Raw genomic sequence first — 25,302 nt, 5'->3', positions numbered from 1 at the left:
TTTAAAGAAAGGCGCCAAGGAGTGGGTGGAGGCCACACGGACTGAGGATGCTGGGTCTGAGCCCTGGCAAAGTCACAGGCACCTGCAGTGCAAAAAAAAAAAAAAAAAAAAAAGACCCCAGACAAAGCTTTTGCGCCTTGGTTTCCCCAGCAGTCCTGCGGCAGATCTGTCTGGCCATAGGCAGATGACAAAGGGGCTCTGCAGAGAGGCATTCAAGAGGTGCAAAGTGCCCATGTCCTCCTGTCACCACCCTTTTGGCACCCATGGGATCAGGCCCTTGTTGGTCTGCCAAAGCTGTTCAGAGAGCAGCAAGCATAGAGATGGGAGCAGGAATGGTCACACACAGCCTCCCCTTCCCTGTCTCCAGCCTCAGCAGAGAATGGGGTCAGCCACTCACCTCTAGGGTTTCAGCACAGCTTCTAACAAGGGTATGGTGACAAGGGACCAGAGGAAGCAGCAGGAAGAAGGCAGGGGCCTCCCTGATGGGACAGGGTAACCTTCCCACCTCCATCCCCACACTGTGATGCAGCACCCCAAGTCACTCTGAGAAGGCAGGTGGGAGGGGAGGGGGAAATGCCAGTGTCGTGTGCGCTAAGGCCCCCAGCTCAACGTGACCATGTGACAAAAGCCGCCCGGCAGAAGCCTTCGCACAGAAGGACGTGCAGTCGGCTTCCATCCCTTCAGGAGAGAAGGTAGAGGCGTTCCATCACCGATATGCAGGATGCCCATTTTTCTGTTTACAGAAATTGGCCTGTTTTACCCTCAGGAGGAGGCATGGTTTTGCACACAGCCTCCTTAAATGCTTCCTCGAGGCCGGTGTTCCAGTGCTGTGTGGATTTCTCTTCCTTCTCCCACTCCCTGCATTGCTGCTTCCTCCTCCCTTCTCTTCCCCTCACTTCACCCAGATCCTTAACAGGAAAGTCTCACTTGGAGATACCACAGGGGACACAAATGTCATGGGGGCTACTCAGGCCAACACTAAGGGGGTGGGGATTCTCAGCTGGCACCATCCAGGGGATCCCATTTCAGTCCCCAGGGCCAGCTGGACCCAGAAAGGGACAGCCTTTACCCTTCTGGTGGCCAACATGCCACAACCCAGCTTGCCGCAGCCTCAGACACAGACACCCCAATCCGGAGGCCCAGAACGAGGCCCCTAATCACAGAACAGCCCATGTGCACAGATGGCCACATAGCAGCAGACACACAATCTGGAGAAGGCTGGGCCAAGGTGTGTCTGTTGAATTCCAGAGGGCATGGCAAGAGCAACTGTTGTTGCAGATTTTAGGTGGCATCTCTTAAAGAGTGGCTCATGCTTCACCTGCATGAAATTCACTGGAGCATGTGTTAAAAATGCAGATTCTGCAGCCCCACCCTAGACTTTCTAAAGCAGAATCTCTGTGGCTAAAGTTCAGAAATCTGCATTTTTAAAACCAGTACTCAGGGTGATCCTTATGCACAATAAATTCAAAATCACTACTTGGAAGAGATCTCAACAGTGGCCCTACAGTGCCATTAGTGACAAGGAAGGAGGAATCATCAGCTAAATGTCTGCCTACATCTCCCACTCTGCCTTATGCCCCAAGTACAGGTCTTTATCCTCATCTGTCCTCTCTTCCAGCAGCCGTATCAGGTCTGCAGTCTGGCTCCCTGCATCAGAAAGGGAGGACCCAAGCCTGTAGCAGGGTACAAGGACTCTGGCAACTTGACTCTGAGTTTCCTGGGAGCCAAAGCCAAAAGGCAACCACGATTGGTTACATAGTCCTCTTGACCCATTCATTTAATGCGTATGTGGCCGGCATAAGTCAGGCACTTCGCTAGGGCCTGTCCATGAAGAAGTAAAGAAACACATAAGGACCCTTCCCTCACCTCCCAGGTCCTCACAAAGAGGAAAGCTTTTGCTTACATTTAGCTTCAAAAGAAATTTCTTCACATGGAATGTACAGATTAAATAAATATGTTAAAGTATTATAACAGATTTCATAACACCATTTCCAATAGCATCTCTTAGTAAGGCCAAGGGCATTACCCCAGTATCCATCTCACTGAAAGCAACTGGAATCCAGATAAATGGTACATACACAGAAGTTTCTTCTGATGCTGATTGTTCTAGGGATAAATCCTAAACGACGTAGAAGAAAGGACCATTTGCCCTTCAACTGTAGCAATATGGGGGAAATACTTTGGATATAAGCAAAGAGAGCAGGATATAAAATGTTATGCTCCGCGAGGTGAAAATCTGTATGCATATGAATAAAGATAAGAAGGGAATATGAAGATTTAAAAATAAAAAAAGACATAAGGGCTCAGGCTCCTTGAGGGGGGTGCTCTTAAATCTTAAAATAACGACTTATCATTGCCATCACCTGGCCCACTAGCTCCTGCATCCAAGCCTATTTTAAATGCCTCCTTCGGCCTAGCGGAGCTAAGCTTGGAACCATGGGCTCCCTTAAGAACCCAGCTCCACTCCTATCACGGTTTTGAAGCAAACGGAGTGACGTTATGTGACTTTCAGTGACTTTATGTAGACAGGCCCGCAGACAAAGACAGTGCTCAATGCATATCCGCATGAACTCCTCACCCTACAACCTAGCCGCCAACGTGGGCCTCTGAGACCATAGGGACAAGACACAACGGCCCAAAAGAAGGCTTCCTGTCTCAATTGGACCCCCTAGAAGACCAGGTGATCCCTCTCCCTGCCTCCCAGCCACCTCACCAAGGATGCCAAGAAGAAACAGCTCTATACCCTCTATCTTTTCAGTTTGTAGCCCAGAGAATCACAAACAAGAAAGATAGCAGGCAGGAAGACCCAGTGAACACAGCAAGCCCCTTCAGACCTTCATAGATGACCCTGGTGGGCCCACGACATTCCCAGACACAGAAATCCAACACCTGCGGAGCCCTAAACAGACAGCAACGAGTGAAACCCAGCCCCAGTGCCTGCACCTTTATAAAATATACAGTGTAAACTGAGAGTCTGCGGGGAAGCCATGGCCCTCACTCCCTAACCCCATGGGCACCAGCCCATGGCTACCCTGGCCCAGTTCTCTCCAGGAGCTCACATCCCCCATGCCCACACCTATAGTCCAGCTCCACCTTGTTCCCTCCATCTCCAAGACAGCCCCTTTCCACTCTCCCACCTCCACACAGTACTGGCTGGCATTTACACATTATGACCCCTCTGGCTGGCATCTGTGCCTATCATCTGTGCCTCTGTCCCAAAGTCAACCTGGCACATGAAGCCACACAACAGAGCCCAGTCTTGGCATATCCATCTTGGGAGAGGGGGAGTTTCTGTCTGAAGCATATACTTTTACACAAGAATCCTCTTCTTGAGGAGGGGGGGGAAATCAAAGAGAAATCAAACCTCATCCAGTTTGGCCAGGGAAAGATAACCGTTGGGAAAGATGGGACAAGGTTGAAAGGAGGTGAGGAAGGGAAAGCGATGCTATCACACAGGTCATGGAAGTTCAGGCAGGTAGGGAAGGAGTAGGAAATGAAAGTCCCAGTCAGGCAGCTGCAGGAAGTCACCACATCACCTTTCCTCACATCCCAGAATTCGGCTCCCAGCCGTCTCTCCTTCCCTTACCCCTGGGTCAGAGGACACTGGTGAGATGAGGATAGCAAAGCATTGCGTCATCAACTGGAGACACCAGACACCAGGCCCGTTTCTGATGCACCAGGGTTCTGCTGTGTGGGCATGAGAGGTATCCAGCCTCAAGCCATCGTTCCTGCCTGCACCTTCCATCCTTGGCCAGAGGATGTCTGCCAGAGATCCCAGCCCCTGTTGTCCCCCCCCACCCCTACTCCAGGGAAGGAGGGCATCTGACTGCCCACATATCTCTATGGCAACCATCCTCAGACTCAAGGTACCCAGAGGAAAAGAAAACAAACAAGTCCAACTTTATAGGCAATACACACGAACAGCAAGAGGTGGAGCTGGATGGGAGTCAGAAATTAGTGCCCTACTAGGGGGATGGAGAGAGAGTCCCCAGCCAGGTGGTGGACAAGGCCCTGCTAAACAGGTCCCAGAACAACTGCCAACATGATACAAGCCCAATGTCATGTCCGTGAAATTGTAGAGCTTCTCTGAGCATTTGGGACATCTATTACGTCTCTTATCCCAGAGAAACCCGGGTCATTATTGGCCAAGGCCCATGTCTTCCCCAGGGCATGTGTCCTGGCTCCTAATATATTTATGGCATCCTACTGCCCAGCCCTAATTCCATTCTCTGAGTCTCACAACCTTTGTTCCCCAACTGCACCCTGCAGCCCTCCAAGATCTGACCTCTGTACTCACCAGACCTGTTCACAGAGCACTTCACACAATGCTGGGTCTACACCTATCAGATGAGGTGAGTTTGGCAAGCACCCAATAGGAGGTTCAGAGAGTGTAGGTTCAAGGTGTGAAAGACAGGCCCTGACCCTCCTAGCCTCAGGTACTTGGGAGGATCTCGCAAGTGAGGCCCCAAAGCCTTGGCCTTTATGCTCCTCAGACTTGGAGGCAGTGCAGTTCCTGCCCAAACTAGGCCTTTGGGATTTCTAGACCATGAGGCATCACCCTCCACCCAGGACAGACTACATCTGCTGCTGCACCATCAACTTTGTAATTTGATCAAAAAAGCAATCAAGTTCATCTGGCAGAATTTGTTCCTAAGAAGCCCTCGCCAGTAGCAGCCTCCCCTGATGTTTACAGATTCCCTTCCCTTGGGAGTCTGTTCTGCCGCCTGGTGGGCAGGGGAGGCTGGCTTTGTCAGAGCTGCTCACTTACTGCATTTCCATCCTAAGTCACCACTGGGGCACAGGGACCAGGAAAGGCCTGCAGTAGCCACCACTGCCCCAAAGGGAGAGGCTCCAAATGCCCCAAATTAAGAGCTCCCCATTCCGTACCACCCACTACCCCCATATCCTCCACCTCCCTGAAGACCGAACTCCCTTGAGCCTTTGGGGGCCACTGCAGCTACCTGCATCTCTTCCTTCATTCTTTTGTACCTGGGCACTTCCAGTCCCCCATGCAACTCCTTTTCTGGCTTCAGCCTGACACAAAGTCCAACCAGTCTGAAATTCCAACTCCTCTCCAAGTGCTAAAACGCACAACCCCCAATTTCTGGGGCTTCTTCAGAAGAAACCATAGCCCCTGGAGGCACCCTCAGGAAGAGGTCAAGACAGGGAACACTCACCCCGGGCAGACAACTTCTTGGTATTGATGATTTTTGCTGCATACTCCTGCGTGGAGGTTTTCTTCACACACCTGCGGACCACAGAGAAAGCACCCCTGGAGGGAGAAGGGGGAAAGAACTGGGACACGGAGCAGGGCAGAGTGACACAGACACACTTCAAGTCTGGGGACGATGATGCTCCCACCACCAGACCTCTAGTCACACACACACACACCGGGGCTGCGACCACCACTATCCAAGGTGAGGCAGAAGGACGCGGCCACCCAGGTCACTGAACAGATGTGGGTGGTGTGCCGCGCTCCCACCCCCTCATCCAGTCCCTGGGCAAGGCAACAGCCTCCACCTCAGGCTGCACATCAGGAGCGGGTGGGCGACGCTGAAAACACACACCTGCTGCATCTCAGACAGCCCTGCGGTCCCGGCCAAGAGAACCAGGGCAGAAGGGAGCAGACAGACCCTGCCCTTCTCTCACCAGGAACAGTTGAGGGTTGGGGAAGGAGAGATTAAAAAGAGGGTATCATCCCCTGAAAGAGAAATCTCCCTCAACCATGGGGCAAAGTGAGGCTCAACCCCCCCTCCTCTCCCACAGCCGGCTTCATCTCACTGCATCCCGGCTAAACTGACAGCAAGGGAAGAGAGGACACAGTCAGACATCAAGAACTCCCCTTCCCATGTTATTTTCCTTGACGTCCCCCCCCAATGGGAGCTCGCACTCTCAGCTCTGGAAACGTCTAGGGGGGCGGGCGGGGCGGGGGCTGCAGTGGCCGGGCTCGATGCCGCGGGTGGGGGTGGGGGGCCGGGGCTGCTGCAGCGGCCAGCTCAGTGCGGAGGGGAGGGGGATGCTGCGGCTGCGGCGCGGCTCCCGGGACCACTGCAGGGATGGGGGGAGGGGACGGGGGTGCCGCCGCACTGCCCAGCCGAGGGGCTGGGAGCCTGGAGCGGCACTCGCGGGGGGCGGGGCCGGGCGCCAAACAGCCCCCCCACGCCCGGGCTCCGCAGCGGGGCTGGGGCTGCAGGGCCGGCGAGGGTCCTGAGTGCGAGGCGCGTGGGACCTGGGTTCAGGGTGCGGAGTGAGCAACCTGGCAGCGTTGGGAGGTGGTCGGGAGCGGGGCGCATGAAGGGTGCGGAGGGGCGGGGCTGGAGGGCACCCGGGAAAGGTCCGGGGGCTGCGGTGTCCGCGGCGGCGCGCGGGGACCAGCGGCCCCGCCAGCTGCTGCAGGGCGCCAAGGGGGATGCAGGGCAGGGCGCGGGGGGCGCGGGGCCCAGAGGCAGCAGGCGGGAAAGGCGGGGGTGGGGCGGCCGAGGGGGCGCCGCAGCGGCCGGTGCAGGGCCGGGGGGCGGGGCGAGAAGCCGCATAGCGCCCGGGCGGCAGGGCAGGCGGGGACCGCGGCGGGCTGGCCGTACTTGCCAAGCTCCTCGAAGAGCTGGTAGTCGTCGGTGAAGCGGGTGCAGGTGGCGGTGGTGGCCATGCTGGCGGGCGGGCGGACGCGGCGGTGCAGCCCGCGCCGACGTCGGTGCACAGTCACCGCCGCCCGGCCGAAGGAGCAAGAGGAGGAGACGGGGCTGAGCCCGGCAGCACCGCGAGACTTTACCGGGGAGAGCGAGGGAGGGAGGGACACCCCCGCGCCGCCCGCCCGCCCGCCCCGCCCCCAGCCCCGCCGGCCCCCGGCCCGCCCCCGGGGAGGGGCCTCCCGCCGCCGGCCCCGCCCCGCCCCGCAGCCGCCCGCGCTGGGCCAGGCGCCCTGGGCAGCCCAGGGGAGGGGGTGCCTGATCCGGTCCACCCGTCCGGGCAGACCGAGCTGGAAGGTTCGCGACTTATGGGCTTGTCCCGGGACGGACCCCGCGCAGGCTCGGGAATGTGCATGCGAGGGTGCGTGTGTTAGGAGTGTAGGGGTCTGGACCACTGAGCTCTCTGGACGGGACCCACACGCGGGTCCCGAGCCCCCAACCGGGCTCCTAGCATGTGGGGAGAGAGCCAAGGTCAAGGAGCCTGTGCCAGGTTGCATGCCCGGGAGGCGCCCCCAACCTGCGCAGAGCCAGCTGCCAGCCGCCTTCCCTCCGGGAGCTGACAGTCTAGACTTGCGCAACCACCAGAGCCATTATTAGAAAGAAACCCTTCAGGCTCGGGTTGATCAGGGAGACCAGGCCAGGTACAAGGATACAGGTAGGACTCTGCGTCCCTGCATCATAACTGCAGAGATGAAAGAGTATTCTCTATCCGGCCAGCAGTGAAAGGGGTGAAGTGGGAAGACTCAGAAAGTTTTGCTTTGTGCAGTGGGGGCTAGAAGAGAAAGTGGAAGAAAGGGGAAATCCCCATTTTCTTGCAAGGCATCCTCGTACTTTTATTTTCTGGCACCTACCACATTTTGTAATGAGGCATTGACTGGTATGAGGGTCAGTAGAGCTATCTCATAGCTGTCTAAGAGTGAACTTGCATCAAACTGCCTGGCTTGGATTTCTGGGCAACTCACTGATGAGCTCCGTGACCTTGGGTAAGTCACTTAATCTTTTTTTTTTTTTTTTTTTTTTTTTAGACGGAGTCTTGCACTGTCGCCCGGGCTGGAGTGCAGTGGCGCAATCTTGGCTCACTGCAGCCTCCACTTCCTGGGTTCAAGTGATTCTCCTGCCTCAGCCTCCCGAGTAGCTGGGATTACGGGCGCCCGCCACCACGCTCGGCTAATTTTTTTGTATTTTTAGTAGAGATGGGGCTTCACTATGTTGACCAGGCTGGTCTTGAACGCCTGACCTCGTGATCCACCCGCCTCAGCCTCCCAAAGTGCTGGGATTACAGGCGTGAGCCACTTCGCCCGGCTGGGAATAATAATATTACCTACCTCATAGGCCTGTGAGCACTAAATGGGCTAAGGCACTTAGAATAGTACTTGGTACATAATTAGAACTATGTTTGCTGGGCCGGGTGCGGTGGCTCATGCCTGTAATCCCAGCACTTTGGGAGGCTGAGGCGGGTGGATCACGAGGTCAGGAGTTTGAGACCAGCCTGGTCAACATAGTGAAGCCCCGTCTCTACTGAAAATATGAAAATTAGCTGGGCGTGGAGGCGCGCGCCCATAATCCCAACTACTCGGGAGGCTGAGGCAGGAGAATCGCTTGAACCCAGGAGGCGGAGGTTGCAGTGAGCCGAGATTGCACCATTGCACTCTAGCCTACACTCGGCAGGATGAGACTTCATCTCAAAAAAAGAAAATAAAAGAAAAGAAAGAACTATGTTTGCTGTTATTATTTCTTTAATATTTGCCTTCCCACTGAATTGTAGGCTCCAATAAGGTGGGGCCTCTGCACCTTTTGTTCACCATTGTACACTCAGCCCCAGACCCTCAGTAAATATTTGTGGGATGGCAGAGGGAGATACCACCCCTTCTCCTGTCCCCACTATCACAAGTTGGTGGGACAGAGGCACATAACCGTCTCGATGGGGGACAAACTGGCTGGGCAGGTTCCTGACCAGCCTGGGCAGCTGTCCCCTGAGGCTGAGGCCAGCCCTAACTGGGCAGGGTGGAGCTCAGCCAGAGGCTGCCGCACAGTCTTGATTACAGCAGGACACCCACTGGGAGTTGGGCCTCCGTCTGGAGCAGGCTCGCTCTGCCAGAGTAGGGGGCTGAGAGGTGTCCCAGCCTCCCAAGCTGCCTCCCTGAGGGGTGAGTGGGGCAGAGCTCTCCAGGAGTACTCCCCTCCTGTCCTGACCCAACAGCCCTGAGAGCTGCTTTGGGAACCAGACTACCCAGTAGGGGTAATTAGGGAATGGGAGGGCGTGAAGCCCTAAAGCAAAAGCATTAGCAGTTCTCTAGGGAGAAGGGTAGAGAGGGCCAAGGGAAAGGGTAGCAGTGCCAGAACACCATGCCCCACCCCTCCCCAGGGCAACAGGAAGTAAAGTGGAGAGTAAGGCCACTTCCTATCTCAAAGCACCTGGGTGAGAGCCAGGTCCCAAGTCTCAGTGTGGGGTAGGGCAATGAGATTGCGTACATGGAGATGCCAGTAAGTGTTGAGTTTCTGTCATCCATCTTCAAAGCAGAAGCAACCACGAATATCAGTTGATCATCAATGTGCCCTTCCCAAGTGCTCAAGGCAACTTGCTTCCTGACCTCCAGGCTGATACTTGAAACTTTCTATTCATGAATGAAAGGTGGAATGAGGAGAGGAAGAGAGGTCAGAACAAGCACAGAAGAGGGCTGCCATGGGGTCCCCTAGGAGTATCCCCGGGCAAATGTAAAACAGGACTACAACCCTGACCAGTCTCACATGCCTGCTGGGAGAGGAACATCATCCCGACTAAGGGGAGGGTTCAACACTAGGTGTTTCGGGGTAACCATATAAAGCATTTTGCACTGTATCTCTAAAAGGTAAAGTGATGAGAAAAATATTGGGGTGAAGCCTCAGGGGTGACTCACAGTACTATATAAGTGGAGCTAGCTGCTTTTCAACAAATATCACTCCCTACCACAGGTTTGTCACTGCCTTTTACTTTTTGAAACATCCAAATAAAGTAGAAAATTAGAATTCACACAATTAGAAGAAAATTTAATCCATTGTCTTTTTTTAAATTTTCCCCCTGAGACAGGGTCTCGCTCTGTCGCCCAGGCTGGAGTACAGTGGTGCCGTCACGGCTCACTGCGGCTTCAGCCTCCCAAGTAGTTAGGACTACAGGCATGTGCCACCACACTCAGCTAGTTTTAAATTTTTTTGTGGAGATGAGGTCTCACAATTTTGACCAGGCTGGTCTCAAACTCCTAGACTCAAGCAATCATCCTGTCTTGGCCTCCCAAAGTGCTGGGATTACAGGCATGAGCCACCTTGTCCAGCCTCCTTTCTCCTTTGTATCTCTACCTCACTTCTCCCTTCCTCCCTCACTACTTCTCTCAACAGCGCAGGCTCTGACACATCCATAGTGGTGGCTTGGAGCCTATAGATACTTCTGTGTGCACACACAAACACACACCCTCGCACATACACCCTCCTCTATCCCCACTGATGTAGCGCCCACACAGCATCCAGCTACCCCACAGCAATTAGAGGGAAGATACACACAAATAATAACAAGCTCACCAGCTCCCTTCACCTCAGTATCTATGGCAACCTCCTGGGGTCTTGGGGCTGGGTTGCTCCGGTTGCAGTCAGTCCCCTGGGCAGCACCAGCACTCAGGCTGTGCTCAGAGCTCGGAGAACAGGGAATGACAAAGTTGTCAATACCCTGATAATCACCAGAGGCACCCACTGGGTGGGACCCTCCATCATTCAGATCTTTCTCTTTGAAGCCTGCAAAGTCTCATGTCCATGAGGGGTTTTTAATCCATATTCTAAGCAGAATCCATTGGGTTACATGGCCAGGCTCCAACAGCTAGTCAACATATATATTGATGTTCCACATAAGATTTGGTTGCAGTTAAGACTCCCTAACTGAAAAGAAGTTTGGAACCCATTGGACTTCTGGGTCCTTTCCAACTCTGAGATTCTATGATTAGTTTTGGAGAATTAGGAGTGATGAGATCATGACCTCTCTCCAAGGAACTCTGAGAGAATTATTAATGGTGAGGCATTTAAAACTGGAGAGAAGATGTGATCATGGAGATAGGAAAGAGTGAGAAAGCAAATACAACATTTGTTTTGAGACAGTGTCTCACTCTGTCACCCAGGCTGGGGTGCAGTGGTGTAATCCTAATTCACTGCAGCCTTGAACTCCTGCGCTCAAGCCGCTCTCCTGCCTCAGCCTCCGGAATGGCTGGGACTACAGGTCCGTGCCACTATACCCAGCTTAATTTTTTTTTGGTAGAAATGAGGGTCTTGCTATGTTACCCAAGCTGGTCTTGAACTCCTGATTTCAGGCTGTCCTCCTGCTTTGGCCTCTCAAAGTGCTGTGATTACAGGCATGAGTCACTGCAAACACAATATTTAAATAAGCAATCCTCACACTGGGAGGGAGTGAAGGATGCCCCCCTCTGCCCTGGAAGACACATCAGAAAAAGCCTACCAGTGGGCTTCTCCAAATCACTACTTTTTCCCATCCCTCCTGAATCTAAAAGCTGAAAAAAAAAAAAAAAAAAAAAAAAAAGGGACTGAGAACCACAGATTATGTCAATGACTGCAGCATTTTTTTTTTTTTCTTCTTCTTCTTCTTTTTTTTTTTTTTAAGATAGCGTCTCACCATGTCGCCTAGACTGAAGTGCAGTGAAGTGATCCCAGCTCACTGCAGCTTCTATCTCCTGGGCTCAGGCCATCCTCCCACTTCAGTCTCCTGAGTAGCTGGGACTACAAACATGAGCCACCATGTCCAGCTAATTTTTTTAATGTTTAGTAGAGACAAGGTCTTGCTATGTTGCCTGAGCTGGTCTTGAACTCCTGAACCCGAGCAGCCCTCCTGCCTCAGCCTCCCTAAGTGCTGGGGTTACAGGCATGAGCCACCACACCTGGCCTGACTGCAGTATTTCTTAGAGGAGGGGCTGAGATATTTGAGGTGAATGGCTGAGCTCCTAAAGTTTGGGACATAGGAGAGTTTGGAATGAGAGGCTGAGGTGTTTGAGGCAAGGGCTGCAGCATCTGGTGTAAGGAACTGAGGTGTCTGGAATAGGGTTTGAGGCACTAGGGATGAAGAGCTGAGCTGAGAAATTCAGGTAAGTGTAGAAATATGTAACGTGAGGAGCTGAGGGCCTGATGGCGGGGAGCTTCCGCACGTTTTCCAGCCAGCGGGTTAGTTCCAAAGAGCAATGTGATCCTGGCTTTCTCATCCATCCAGTCCAGGGCGTGGCCCCCTCTGCCTCTTGACCCCTCTGCCATCCTCCTATAGACTCTGAGCTTCTTGAAGGGAGGGCATGGCTGATCTTTCTCCTTGTATCCCCAACACCTACCATTGAAGCCTGGCACATAGTAGGTGCTCAGTCATTAGGAATGAATGAAGTATTGGGTGCAAGGGACTGAGATACTTGGAATGAAGAGGCAGAACCAGTAGACAAATCTGTCATCAGAGACAGTGACAGAGCTGTCATCAGAGGCACAAGCGAGGTACTGATGCCATGACAGGCGGGCGGCATGCATCAGTGTGGACGACCTGGGCAGGAAGAGCGGCATGTGGGGCCCCCTGGTGGGCAAACGTGAGGCGCACAGGGAGGGATGGGAAGGGGAGCGTCAAAAAAAAAAAAAAAAAAAAAAAAAAAATGACAAAGCGAGGTGTGGTGAGGATGACAAAACTCACCAGGGAAGCTAACGTCTAGAGAAGGCTTGCTACTTGCAAGGCTCATGCACTAAGCACTCTAAATAATCTACTCCATTTAACTCTCACCATCACCCTGCAAGTATGAAAGTTTAGAGGAGGAAACTGAAGTTTAGAAAGGTAAAGTAGCATGCCCCAGGGCAAATAGCTAACACAGTTTATGGTGGAGCTGGGAGAATATGATTGAAGGGCAGTGAATAGAAAGAGATGGGGGGGCCTGTAAATTGAATGGGGGGCAATTCAGACAGGCTCATACCACTACTACCATCTAGGTTGGAATCTTAAACTCAGTGTGGATTTATCTCAATCTAGTCCCAGCCCCCTGAATCCAGGCATGTACCCACAGGGGACATTTGTTCGTTCATTCGTTCGTTCGTTCATTCATTCATTCATTCATTCATTCATTTTATTGAGTAGCTCCTCTGTTCCAGTCATTTAGGAAACAGAAGAGAAGAATCCAGCAAAACTCTGCCTCTTGGCGCTTACATCCCTGTAGGCAGGCAGTGTACCTGGAAAGAGGTCATTTTGGACTGAAGTTAGGTCCTACTACAGAGAAAGTAAAATCAAGTAATGAGGATAGAGAGTGATGGAGTAAGGAACATAGAGGGCGCCTTTAACCGAGGTACTCAGACCTGGGTGCTGTTTGAACGCAACTTTTTTTTTTTTTTTTTTTTTTTTAAGACGGAGTCTCGCTCTGCCGCCCAGGCTGGAGTGCAGTGGCCGGATCTCAGCTCACTGCAAGCTCCGCCTCCCGGGTTCACGCCATTCTCCTGCCTCAGCCTCCCAAGTAGCTGGGACTACAGGCGCCCGCCACCTCGCCCGGCTAGTTTTTTGTATTTTTTAGTAGAGACGGGGTTTCACCGTGTCAGCCAGGATGGTCTCGATCTCCTGACCTTGTGATCCGCCCGTCTCGGCCTCCCAAAGTGCTGGGATTACAGGCTTGAGCCACCGCGCCCGGCCGAACGCAACTTTTAAGGGAGACATTTAGGAATAACATTTAGAAATGATGATAAGGAGGTAGTTGTTTGAAGATCCAAACGAGCATTCCTGGTGGAAGGGGCAGTGACAAAGTCCTGAGATAAAAAGCGGTCATGGTCCCAGCTATTCGGAAGACTGAGGCCTGAGGATCACTTAAGCCTGGGAGGTAGAGGATGCAGTGAGCCGTGATCATGCCACTGCACTCCAGCCTGGACAACAAAGCGAGACCCTGTCTCAAATAAAATAAAATTTAAAAAAAAGGTCATGGAGTATTTGAGGGGTGGAAAGAAGACTGGTGTGGCCAGAGTGGGCCAGGGGGCAGCAGTGGGAGAATAGGGCCCAGAGGCCCTAATAAACCCCACCATCCTGGTACAACCACCCTGATGTTCCTTCTATGGTCCCAAACTCTATGACTCGCAGGGAGCCCACAGGGGCAGGCTACCTCCATGCTCACAAACAAAGGAGACCTGAAATCCCAGTTCAGTGCAAGAAGACACCTTCATCAAGGACAGACGTAAATCTGGGTCTGGAGCTAGAAGTGACGCTGTTTCTTGTCCCTTGGCCACCACAAAGAAGGGGGGTAGAGATGGCCACAGGATGACCTGTCTGCACTCCAGGGGTTCTGGGGGTGGTGCACTGGGGGTCTCTGCAGAAACAGACAGTGTCCACTTAGTCCATTCAAACAACTGTCTCCCTGCCCTGGGCAAGCTTTAGTCTTAACCCCTGCAGAGGACAGCAAGAGGCCAGAAATAGGCCCTGCCTTAAAGAGCTTTACTCACCGGGGACAAGAAGATAAACATGATAATAAAACAAGGATACAAACCCCAAGATTAGCACCACAGGCAGCCTCTGGGTCTTTGCACAAGTGGCTGCCTGACTCACTCTTCCCTCCCCTCTTTGCCTGTCTGTCCTCCCGTTCTCTGCCCAAGCAGCATTTTCTCAGGGTAACTTTCCCTGGCCTCTTGACCAGATCAAATTCGTGTCTTGACAGCCCCAAAAGTACCATCTACCACTTCTTCAAAGCACTCGTCCCAAGTGTATACAGGTGTTTCTATGACTACAGGCCTCAAGAGGGTAGGATCTATGCCTGTTTATGTTCATCCTGGCATCCCCAGGATCTAAAGTGACTCGGCTGTAGTAGGTACTCAACAAATGCTTAGAAAGTAAAAGCAAAGCATGGTGTAAATGGGAGTAATGAAATCAGTTGGAACCATCAGAAATGACTTAACAGAAAGGAAAGAGAGGAAGGATGTTGGTGGATAGAAGTGGAATTGAGGTGGCAATGCCAGTGGAAAACACAGTGTTGAGGTGCTGAGGGCTTGACAGGTGTTTGGGACACAGGGTGGTCAGGAGAAAAGGAGGGGAGGGTGTGAAGAGGGGAGAAACAGGCCATAAAGCTGGGACCAGCCACGTGGAAATCATGCCTGGCTGTGGGTGGGCTAACAGGCCAGGCAGGGATGTGCCTCAGGAACGACCCATGTCAGGCTGGGCACGGTGGCTCACGCCTGTAATCCCAACACTTTGGGAGGCCAAGGCAGGAGGATCACCTGAGAGGTCAGGAGTTTGAGACCAATATGGCGAAACCCTGTCTCTACCAAAAATACAAAAATTAGCCAGGCGTGCAAGTGCACGCCTGTAATCCCAGCTACTTGGGAGGCTGAGACAGGAGAATCACTTGAACCTGGAAGGTGGAGGTTGCAGTGGGCCAAGATCGTGCCAGTGCCCTTTAGCCTGGGTGACAGAGTGAGACTCCATGTCAAAAAAAAAAAAAAAAAAAAAAAGGAAGGACCCATGTCCAACTCTCTGGACTCCAGGCAGGGTCCAGAGGCTGCTAGGTCCTAGACCTGAGCTACAGATGATCCCCTTCCAGACATTCCCACTTGAATGTCATACTATCCACCCAAATTCGACATGATCCTTCTCCAAATTAACCACACTGAGAGGCTGGATAACATGATGGTTGAGAACACACTAGCTGTGGGAGCCTGTGAGCATTTCTTTTGTTTTTTGTTTTTGAGACATTATCTCGTTCTGTTGCCCAGGCTGGAGTGTGGTGGTGCAATCACAGCTCACTGCAGCCTAGACTTCCCAAGCTCAATCTATCCACCTATCTCGGCCTCCTGAGTAACTGGTTCTACAGGTGTGCGCCACCATGCCCAGCTATTTTCTTTTTGTATTTTTTGTAGAGATGGAGTTTCACCATGTTGCCCAGGCTGGTCTCAAACTCCTGACCTCAGTGATCTGTCCGCCTTGGCCTCCCAAAGTGCTGGGATTACAGGCGTGAACTACCGCGCGTGGCCTGTGTTTTATGACTTGTCTGTGCCTCAGTTTTCTTACTGGCAAAATAAGAATAATAATAGTACTCACTTCATAGACTTTTTTTTTTTTTAATTAGCATCTTATTTATTTTCACTGGCCAAAAAAATGTATATATTTATCATATACAACATGTTGTTTTGAAATATGTATACATTATGGAATGGCTAAATCCAGCTGATTAACATATGCATTATCTCACATACTGTTTTTTTGTGTTGAGAACACTTTAAAATCAACTTTCTTAGTTATTTTCAAGAATACAGTACATTGTTATTAACTATAGTCACCATGCTAACTCTTTTTTTTGAGACAAGGACCCACTCTGTCGCCCAGGATGGGGTGCAGTGGCATGATCTCAGCTCACTGCAACCTCGGCCTCCCATGTTCAAGTTGGTATTACAGGTACGTGCCACCAGACCTAGCTAATTTTTATTTATTTATTTATTTATTTTTGTAATTTTAGTGGAGACAGGGTTTTGCCATGTTGGCCAGGCTGGTCTCAAACTCCTGATCTCAAGTGATCCACCCACCCCAGCCTCCCAAAATGCTGGGATTACAGGCCACTGCACCCGGCCAATCACAGTGCTATATCTCCTGATAGATCTCTTGAACTTATTCCTCCTAGCTATTGATAGGATTTTATGAGGAATAAATTATCAGTATAAGTGAAGGGCAAAACAGTGCCTGGAATAGTCAGGGCTCAATAAATATTAGCCATTAGAACTATATACCTCTTGCCACCCTTGACCAGTTTTCTTCTCAGGATCCCTTGGCCCTGACAGTGACATGACTAGTCTGCCAATGACTTAGGTTCAGAATCTTGGAGTCAATCTTGATTCATCCCTTATCTCACTTAGGGGACAGAGCTGGGTTTGAATTCTGGGATTGCTGCTTACTATTAATACTTGTGCAACCTTGGGCAAGGTACTTAAGCTCCCTGAGCTTCGTGTTCCTCATTGGTGAAATAAAGATGTTGTAACTTTCACTGTAGGGTTGTTATAATAATTTAATGATAGTATTTGTAGGTGAATGGCTTGATGCCTGATGCTAAATAAATGGTACTTGTTATTATTATCATCCTGTATATCACTAGGAACTGACACCCATATATTTTCCCTTTACATGTCCTTGTATCCATCTCTTCTTTTTTATTTCCCTCCCATCATCCTGGACTAGGCCTTCCTCAGCCTCCTGAGTTTCTGCAGTAGCCCTCCTTCTAACTTTGCTGACCCATTTTATTTATTTTCCTCTTTCTTTCTTTTTCTCTTTCTTTCTCCACCTTTTTTTCTTTCCTTCCTCCCTCCCTCCCTCCCTCCTTCCCTCCTTTCCTTCCTTCCCTTCCTCTTCCTTCCTTCCTTCCTTCCTTCCTTCCTTCCTTCCTTCCTTCCTTCCTTCCTTCCTTCCTTCCTTCCTTCCTTCCTTCCTTCCTTCCTTCCTTCTTTCTCTATCTCTTTTTCTTTCTTTCTAAGAAATATTGGCCAAGCGCAGTGGCTCATGCCTGTAATCCCAGCACTTTGGGAGGCCGAGGTGGGTGGATCACCTGAGGTCGGGAGTTCAAGACCAGCCTGACCAACATGGAGAAACCCTCTACTAATGTGTCTTATTTATATTTATATTTATATGTGTCTATATATTTATATTTAGTCTCTACTAAAAATACAAAATTAGCCAGGCATGGTAGTGCATGCCTGTAATCTCAGTTACTCAGAAGGCTGAGGCAGGAGAATCGCTTGAACCCGGGAGGTGGAGGTTGCAGTGAGCTGAGATTGCGCCATTGCACTCCAGCTTGGGCAAGAAGAGCAAAACCCTGTCTCAAAAAAAAAAAAAAAAAAAAAATTAATGGGACATTGTCTCAGTGTTGGGTATATAGTAGTGAACAAGGCCGGTCGCGGTGGCTCACCCCTGTAATTCCAGCACTTTAGGAGGCCGAGTCAGGTGGATCACCTGGGGTCAGGAGTTTAAGACCACCCTGACCAATATAGTGAAACCCCATCTCTACTAAAAATACAAAAATTAGCCGGGTATGGTGGCACGCGCCTGTAGTCCCAGCTACTCGGGAGGCTGAGACAGGAGAATTGCTTGAACCCAGGAGGTGGAAGTTGCAGTGAGCAGAGATCACACCAGTGCACTCCAGCCTGGGTGATAGAGCAAGACTATGTCTCAAAAAAAAAAAAAAAGGAGTGAAAAAAAGAGATGATGTCTCTGCCCTCAGGAAGCCTACCTTCTGCTGAGAGGAACAAACAATAAACAAATGAACAAATAAATATTTAATACATCAGGTGGTGACAAGTCTTACCAAAAAATTAAAGCAGGGAAAGGGATAGAGTGGCAGAGGGGTGCTATTTGATATAACGTGGTCAGGGAAAGCCTCTCTGCTGAAATGAACACATAGGCAGAGATCTGCAGAAAATAAGATCACTTTCAATAGGCTACTTCTTTGCTGAAATGCTGTTTCCTTCAGCATTAAGTACGAATGCCCATGTAGAACTCTCCGGAACCTGCATAGTTCTGGTCAGTCTTGTGGTTTTGCTCCACTCCCACACTGCCCTGCTTTTGTGGACAGGCTCCACATGCTGAAGGATGTGCATCATTAGGTTAATAGTTCCTATCTCTGATAGTGGTATCAATGTGAACTTTTTTTCTTCCTTAAATGTGCTTTCTAAATTTCTTATGTTGAGTCCGGGTGCGGTGACTCATGCCTGTAATCCCAGCACTTTGGGAGGCACTTGAGGTCCCAGCACTTGAGGTCAGGAGTTTGAGACCAGCCTTGCCAACATGGTGAAACCCCATCTCTACTAAAGATACGAAAATTAGCAGCTGGGCGTGGTGGCTCACACCTGTAATCAGCACTTTGGGAGGCCAAGGTGGGCGGATCACGAGGCCAAGAGATTGACACCATCCTGGCCAACATGGTGAAACCTCGTCTCTACTAAAAACACAAAAATTAGCCAGGCATGGTAGCTTATGCCTGTAATCCCGGTTACTTGGGAGGCTGAGGCAGGAGAATAGCTTGAACCCGGGAGGCGGAGGTTACAGTGAGCCGAGATTGCAACACTGCACTCCAGCCTGGTGACACAGCCAGACTCCGTCTCAAAAAAAAAAAAAAAAAGAAAAGAAAAAGGAAAAGAAGTTTGCTGGGCATGGTGGCACGTGCCTGTAATCCCAGCTACTTGGGAGGCTGAGGCAGGAGAATTGCTTGAACCCTGGAGGCAGAAGCTGCAGTGAGCTGAGATTGCGCCACTGCACTCCAGCCTGGGTGACAGAGCTAGACTCCATCTCAAAAAACAACAACAACAAACAAGACGGAGTCTCGCTCTGTGGCCCAGGCTGGAGTGCAGTGGCGTGATCTCGGCTCACTGCAAACTCCGCCTTCCAGGTTCACGCCATTCTCCTGCCTCATTCTCCTGAGTAGCTGGGACTACAGGCGCCCGCCACCACGTTCAGCTAATTTTTTGTATTTTTTTAGTAGAGACAGGGTTTTACCATGGTCTCGATCTCCTGACCTCGTGATCCGCCCACCTCGGCCTCCCAAAGTGTTGGGATTACAGGCGTGAGCCACCGTGCCTGGCGTTTCCTAACTTTTTAATGATCGCCATTCTAACTGGTGTGAGATGGTATACCACTGTGGAAGACAGTGTGGCGATTCCTCAAGGATCTAGAACTAGAAATACCATTCGACCCAGCCATCCCATTACTGGGTATAAACCCAAAGCATTATAAATCATGCTGCTATAAAGACATATGCACACATATGTTTATTGCAGCACTATTCACAACAGCAAAGACTTGGAACCAACCCAAATGTCCATCAATGACAGACTGGATTAAGAAAATGTGGCACATATACACCGTAGAATACTATGCAACCGTAAAAAAGGATGATGAGTTCCTGTCCTTTGTAGGGACATGGATGCAGCTGGAAACCATCATTCTCAGCAAACTATCACAAGAACAGAAAACCAAACACCACATGTTCTCACTCATAGGTGGGAATTGAACAATGAGATCACCTGGACACAGGAAGGGGAACATCACACACCGGGGCCTGTTGTGGGGTGGGGGGCTGGGGGAGGGATAGCATTAGGAGATGTACCTAATGTAAATGATGAGTTAATGGGTGCAGCACACCAACATGGCACATGTAACAAACCTGCACGTTGTGCACATGTACCCTAGAACATAAAGCATAATTAAAAAAAAAAAAAAAAGGAGGAAATGTTATTTAAAAAAAAAAAGAAAAGGAAGTGAGGAGGCTGGGCCTCCACTCCAAACGGGCAGTGATTCTGCTTGTCCACTAGAGGCCGCCTTAGACCCAGTTTTAGAGAGCCAGCGAGCCGCCAGATTACTCAGCCCACTCCACCCCAGGAATCATTTCCAGCACCAAGTCTGTCTTAGCACCCAAGGCCCCACAGTCTATTGGTGCCTCCAGCTTTGGTTTCTTCCAGTAGATCACTACATCTCAGACATGGAATGAGCTCCAGAATAAAAGTTGCTGATGCCAGCTAGATAACAGGAGTGTTCTGGCAGGTTCCAGGTGCCCCTTGATGAGCCAAATCAACAAATATATATGTGGCACCCAACTGAGCACCTTCTGTGTACTAGGCAGGATACTATACTCTGGGACTAGCTTGGTGAACAAGAGCTCCCTTCCTACCCTCCCAGCTCTTATGATCTAATGACGTACACAGACAAACTTAAAATCAATGCATTCTGTGATAAACTGCTGACATGATTTCTCCTCCAGGGTTAGTTCTCTCTATGTCTCATTTCACTGAATTATCCCATGGGACACCTATTTGCTTTAGGGCAAGGAAGTAAGGCCAGAAGCAGAGAAAATCATCCACATTTGGAGAATCACTGCAGAACCCCTCCTTTCTGGAGGTAGAAGGATCTCCAGTGTCTTCTGGTAGATCTGAGGGCATCTGGGGCTGGAGTGGGTACTAGGGACGAGGAAGCACCAGGCCACCTCAACACAGCCTTCCTGCTCTCCCTTCTCCAGGTGGCCTGGGAGCTTTGCTTGGAAAGGGAAGCAGATTCCCCAGACTTTGGGTTGCGATCTGCCTGCTTGCTTTCTCACTGATTTCTCTTTGTCTCTTTTTGTTTATTTATTTCTTCCTTTTTCTCAGATTATCTGTCAGTCAATATGTTTGTCAAATGACTGATATTCAGGGCACTCTTTTTCGCTCAGAAGCATGAGGTCAAGGAAGTCACAACAGAGCTGGGGAGATAAGATATATATAGAGAGAGACAGACTCCCATGCAGTGCAGCATTTTTGTAAGTGCAAGTTGTGGCTGCCCGTGGCCGTTTCTAGGGATAGATCCCTGGGGTCTGAGGGGGTCTGGGAAGCCTTCCTTCCTGGAGGAGCTCTCAGCCTGCCCAGTGGTGGATTTCTGTGTGTGGGTGTTTTCAGAAAAGACAGAGAAGAGTGAAACATCCCCTCCACCCAGTTGTTCATTCCACTGTGCCTGGACAAGGGTCTCAGAGGCCCCAGTGCTCCACATTCCTGAGAAGCAGCTTCTGAGTCAGAGCCCCAGAAACAGCTGAGGCGGCTTCAGGCTGGAGTCTTGGCTCTGTTTTCCTCCATTCTGTCCAAAAGCAACTCCCTCCGTAGCTATTTGGATGTGACCAGAAACCCAAGCAGGGCCCTGGGGTGGGAGCCTGGCTCAGCCAAAGACTACAAAATGGATTTGTTCCCTGCATTCCCTCCAGGGCTGCAGCCGTCAGGTAAAGGTGGGTGCCCAGTGACACCTGTGCCAGAAAGCCCAAGGGGCAGGGGAGACTCACCTTGTGCCTACAAGTTGCAGCCCCCAATGCAGCTATTATCGGGTTGCCTCCGGGAAGGGGGTCGTAATTAGGATTTGGCTTAAGTTAAGACAGCAGCATTCCCTGGGCAATCTGCCAGTGCCTCCTCACTGCCTGGGCGTGGGGCCCAGGACATGCCAGGGCAATGCCAGAGAGCTGACTCAGGGGGCGGCATAAGGGGAACAGAAAAACCCTTCCCACCCGCCAGCCAAGAGAGGAGATGAAGCTGCCCAGGGGCCCGCTGTGATGGCCCTGCATGCCCAGACCACCAGCAGGCTCTGTGTATGGGGTCACTTCTCAGGCCACAGAGCCATGAAGCCCCATATTTCCCAGGGCCATCAGCAGAAGGCCAGGGCTCCCCATTCATTCTCTGAGTTCCTTTCTTCCTGCAAAGACCTCTAGCTATGCAGGTCTAGGTTCCCCAAACCCCCTTCTACGTTGACGCAGGCCCTGCCATTGCCACTTTCTTAAGACTGACCTTGGACAAGTCACTTACTTGGGTGAGATTTAGATTCCTTATATTTAAAGTGCGGTGAAGAATATCTGCCTGCCTCACAGGGCTGCAGTAAGGATCAAATGAGATAATGTCTATGAAGGTATCTTGCATATTATAAAGCGCATTTATAATAAGGGTATTATTGTTGTCATCATTATTCCTGAGACAGAAATTATAGCCTCTGGCTCCTGAAGCTCAAAGTCCTCCTCTTTTCCTTGTTTATTCTGACAAGTTGCTCTGAAACCCAGTGCCGTAATCTTAACCCAGCTGTGAGCCTCGGAAGCATTGACACCCGCTCTTCTGCCTGGTGCTATGGTGCCAGCTCCGGCAAGCAACCCCCATCACCCTAGCTCTGTTAAACCGGTTCTTTCTCTTCTAATCAGCCTCCTCCAGCCCAGTTTGCCTGCAGCGATGACAAAGAAACCTAAAATAGCACAGGCTGTGAAAACACCGCTAGAAACTGGGCTTGGGGCATAAGGTGCTGTCTGTCACCCATGGGCCTGTCTGGGCATCCCATCCAGGTGCAGCCCTCTGCCCTCCAGGGTCTGGACTGTCTTCCTTTATGCAGCCCCAGGATGACAGTTCCTCCTGTCAGCACTTTGGGTGGCTGAATTGGATGACTACCTAGAAAGCTGGCTTGGCTAGAGGTGCCAGAGGAGGGGGCTTACTGCTCCCTCAACCAGGTCCTCACCCCTGCGCTGTTGGGAACTTCCCTCGTGCTAAGAGGCCAGGTGAGCTGAGCTAATATCACAGGGAACAGCAGCTGCAACTGTGGCCCTAGGGAAAGTTGTGGACTGGGTACTGGAAAAGTCTGATTCTGAGGACCCTGTGGCCAGCAGGCCCTGGCTTGTCACTGTAGCTATAGAACCAGTTTGGTGTGCAGCTGCTGGAGTGCCTGCCTGTGGGCCACTGGGCCTGGCTAGGCTCTGGGATTTCCCATGGGGCCTTCATATGACTTACCCTGGTGGGAGTGGTGGCTGCCAAGGCCTGATTCAAATGAGGAAGCTTGCAGCGGGGAGCCATGGGCAAGAAATGCTGTTCTAGCAGGAACACTCATCATTGCTGAGCCCTTCTCTAACTGACCCGATGTTAAGCCGCCATTTGCATGTGGCACGAGTCTCTATCTTTAGAACTTTCTCGGCCGGGCGCGGTGGCTCAAGCCTGTAATCCCAGCACTTTGGGAGGCTGAGACGGGCGGATCACGAGGTCAGGAGATCGAGACCATCCTGGCTAACACAGTGAAACCCCGTCTCTACTAAAAAATACAAAAAAAAAACTAGCCGGGTGAGGTGGCGGGCGCCTGTAGTCCCAGCTACTCGGGAGGCTGAGGCAGGAGAATGACGTGAACCTGGGAGGCGGAGCTTGCAGTGAGCTGAGATCCGGCCACTGCACTCCAGCCTGGGCAACAGAGCGAGACTCCGTCTCAAAAAAAAAAAAAAAAAAGAACTTTCTCGTCCAACTCTTTTCCTTTCCTTTTCTTTTCTTTTTTCTTTTCTTTTCTTTCCTTCTTTCTTTCTCTCTCTTTTTCTTTTCCTTTCTTTTCTTCTCCTTTCCTCCCCTCCCCTCCCCTTCCTTTTTCTTTGTCTCATCATCTCACTGTGTCGCCCAGACTGGAATGCAGTGGTACGATCTTGGCTAACTGCAACCTCTGCTTCCCAGGCTCATGCGATTCTTGTGATTTTCCTCAGCCTTCCAAGGAGCTGGGATTACAGGCATGCGCCACCATGCCTGGCTGATTTTTTGTATTTTTAGTAGAGACAGGGTTTCACCATGTTGGCCAGGCTGGTCTTGAACTCCTGACCTCAAATGATCCTCCTGCTTTGTCCTCCCAAAGTGCTGGGATTACAGGTGTGAGCCACCACACCCGGCCTCATCCAGCTCGCTTGCACGCTCTTTCTCTTTCTTTCTTTCTTTCTTTCTCTCTTTCTTTCTTTCTTTTTCTTTCTCTTTCTCTCTTTCCCTCCTTCCCTTCCTCCCTCCCTCCATTCTTTCCTTCCTTCCTTCCTTCCTTCCTCCTTCTTTTCTTTTCTTTTCCCTCCCTCCCTCCCTCCCTCCCTCCCTCCCTCCCTTCCTTCCTTCCTTCCTTCCTTCCTTCCTTCCTTCCTTCCTTCCTTCCTTCCTTCCTTCCTTCCTTCCTTCCTTCCTTCCTTCTTTCTTTTTTGAGACAGTCTCACTCTGTTGCCTAGGCTGGAGTGCAATGGTGTGATCTTGGCTCACTGCAACCTCCTCTTCCCAGGCTCAAGCGATTCTCATGCCTCAGCCTCTTGAGTAGCTAGGACTACAGGCGCCCACCACCACACCCAGCTAATATTTGTATTTTTTAGTAGAAGTAGGGTTTCACCATGTTGGCCAGGCTGGTCTCGAACTCCTGACCTCAGATGATCCATCCACCTCGGGCCCCCAAATTGTTGGGATTACTGGCGTGAGCCACAGCACCCGGCCTCCTCCAGCTCTTTCTAAAACACTTTCTTTAGTATGTGTGTTCCTTTGTTGGGTGGTTACTATAAGAAAGATAGATGAAGTCTTAGTTTATGTCAGAATCCCAAACTGATGGTCTGTTGGTCAAATGTAGTCCCCAGACCTGATTTTGTTAACATGTACTATTTTAATTGGGAAAATTTAACATTAAAAACTCCAGGCTTCAGCTGGGCATGGCAGCTCCTGCCTGCACTTCCAGCACGTTGGGAGGCCGAGGCAGAAATATTGCTTGAGGTGAGGAGTTCAAGACCAGCCTGGGCAACATAGCAAGACCCCACCTCTACCAAAAAAACAAAATTAGTCAAGTACAGTAATGTGTGCCTATAATTCTAGCTACTCGGGAGAAGCATCCCTTGATCCAGGAGGTTAAGGCTACAGTAAGCTGTGATTGTGCCACTACACTCCAGCCTTCGTGACAGAGTGAGCCCCTGTCTCTAACAAAACCAAAACCAAAACAAAACAAACTCAGATTTCAAATATCTTAACATTTGGTGTCCTTAGGTTGGTTTTTCTCAGAAGCAGACCCTGCTATAAGGCTTCAGTACCAAGTAGTTTATTTGGGAGTTAATTCCAGGAAACTGCAGTAAGGAAGTGGGGAAGTGAGACAGAGAAAGGAAGCAGGAGCTGGGCGCAGAGGTTCATGCGTATAATCTCAGCACTTTGAGAGGCCAAGGCAGGAGGATAGCTTGAGCCCAGGAGTTTGAGACCAGCTGGGCAACATAGTGAGACCCTGTCTCTACAAAAATATTTAAAAATTAGCTGGGCGTGGTAGCACATGCTTGTAGTTCCAGCTACTTAGGAGGCTGAGGTAGGAGGATTGCTTGAGCCTGGG

The 25,302-nt window shown here is 50.9% G+C and overlaps 1 protein-coding gene across 17 annotated transcripts in view; it reads right to left on the bottom strand.

Moving 5' to 3' along the window:
• The window catches only part of CAMK2G (calcium/calmodulin dependent protein kinase II gamma), a 1,229,125-nt gene that overhangs the window by 55,168 nt on the left and 1,148,655 nt on the right, over positions 1-25,302 (bottom strand). For 16 of the 17 annotated variants that reach the window (XM_050803437.1, XM_050803434.1, XM_050803442.1 and 13 more), the window contains exons 1-2: positions 6,582-6,773; positions 5,178-5,272 (exon numbers count right to left, since the gene is read on the bottom strand). In XM_050803437.1, coding sequence (XP_050659394.1) covers positions 5,178-5,272; positions 6,582-6,646 — 160 coding nt within the window. In that variant the 5' untranslated portion in view covers positions 6,647-6,773. Of the gene's footprint in view, positions 1-5,177; positions 5,273-6,581; positions 6,777-25,302 lie in introns of those variants that run through there. The other variant, XM_050803448.1, reaches the window with a different exon arrangement.

Source organism: Macaca thibetana, chromosome 9 (assembly GCF_024542745.1).
Source record: "Macaca thibetana thibetana isolate TM-01 chromosome 9, ASM2454274v1, whole genome shotgun sequence".
NCBI lineage: Eukaryota > Metazoa > Chordata > Mammalia > Primates > Cercopithecidae > Macaca > Macaca thibetana.
Note: the sequence above shows the minus strand (reverse complement) of the source record. Positions and strands in the feature narration are given on the sequence as shown.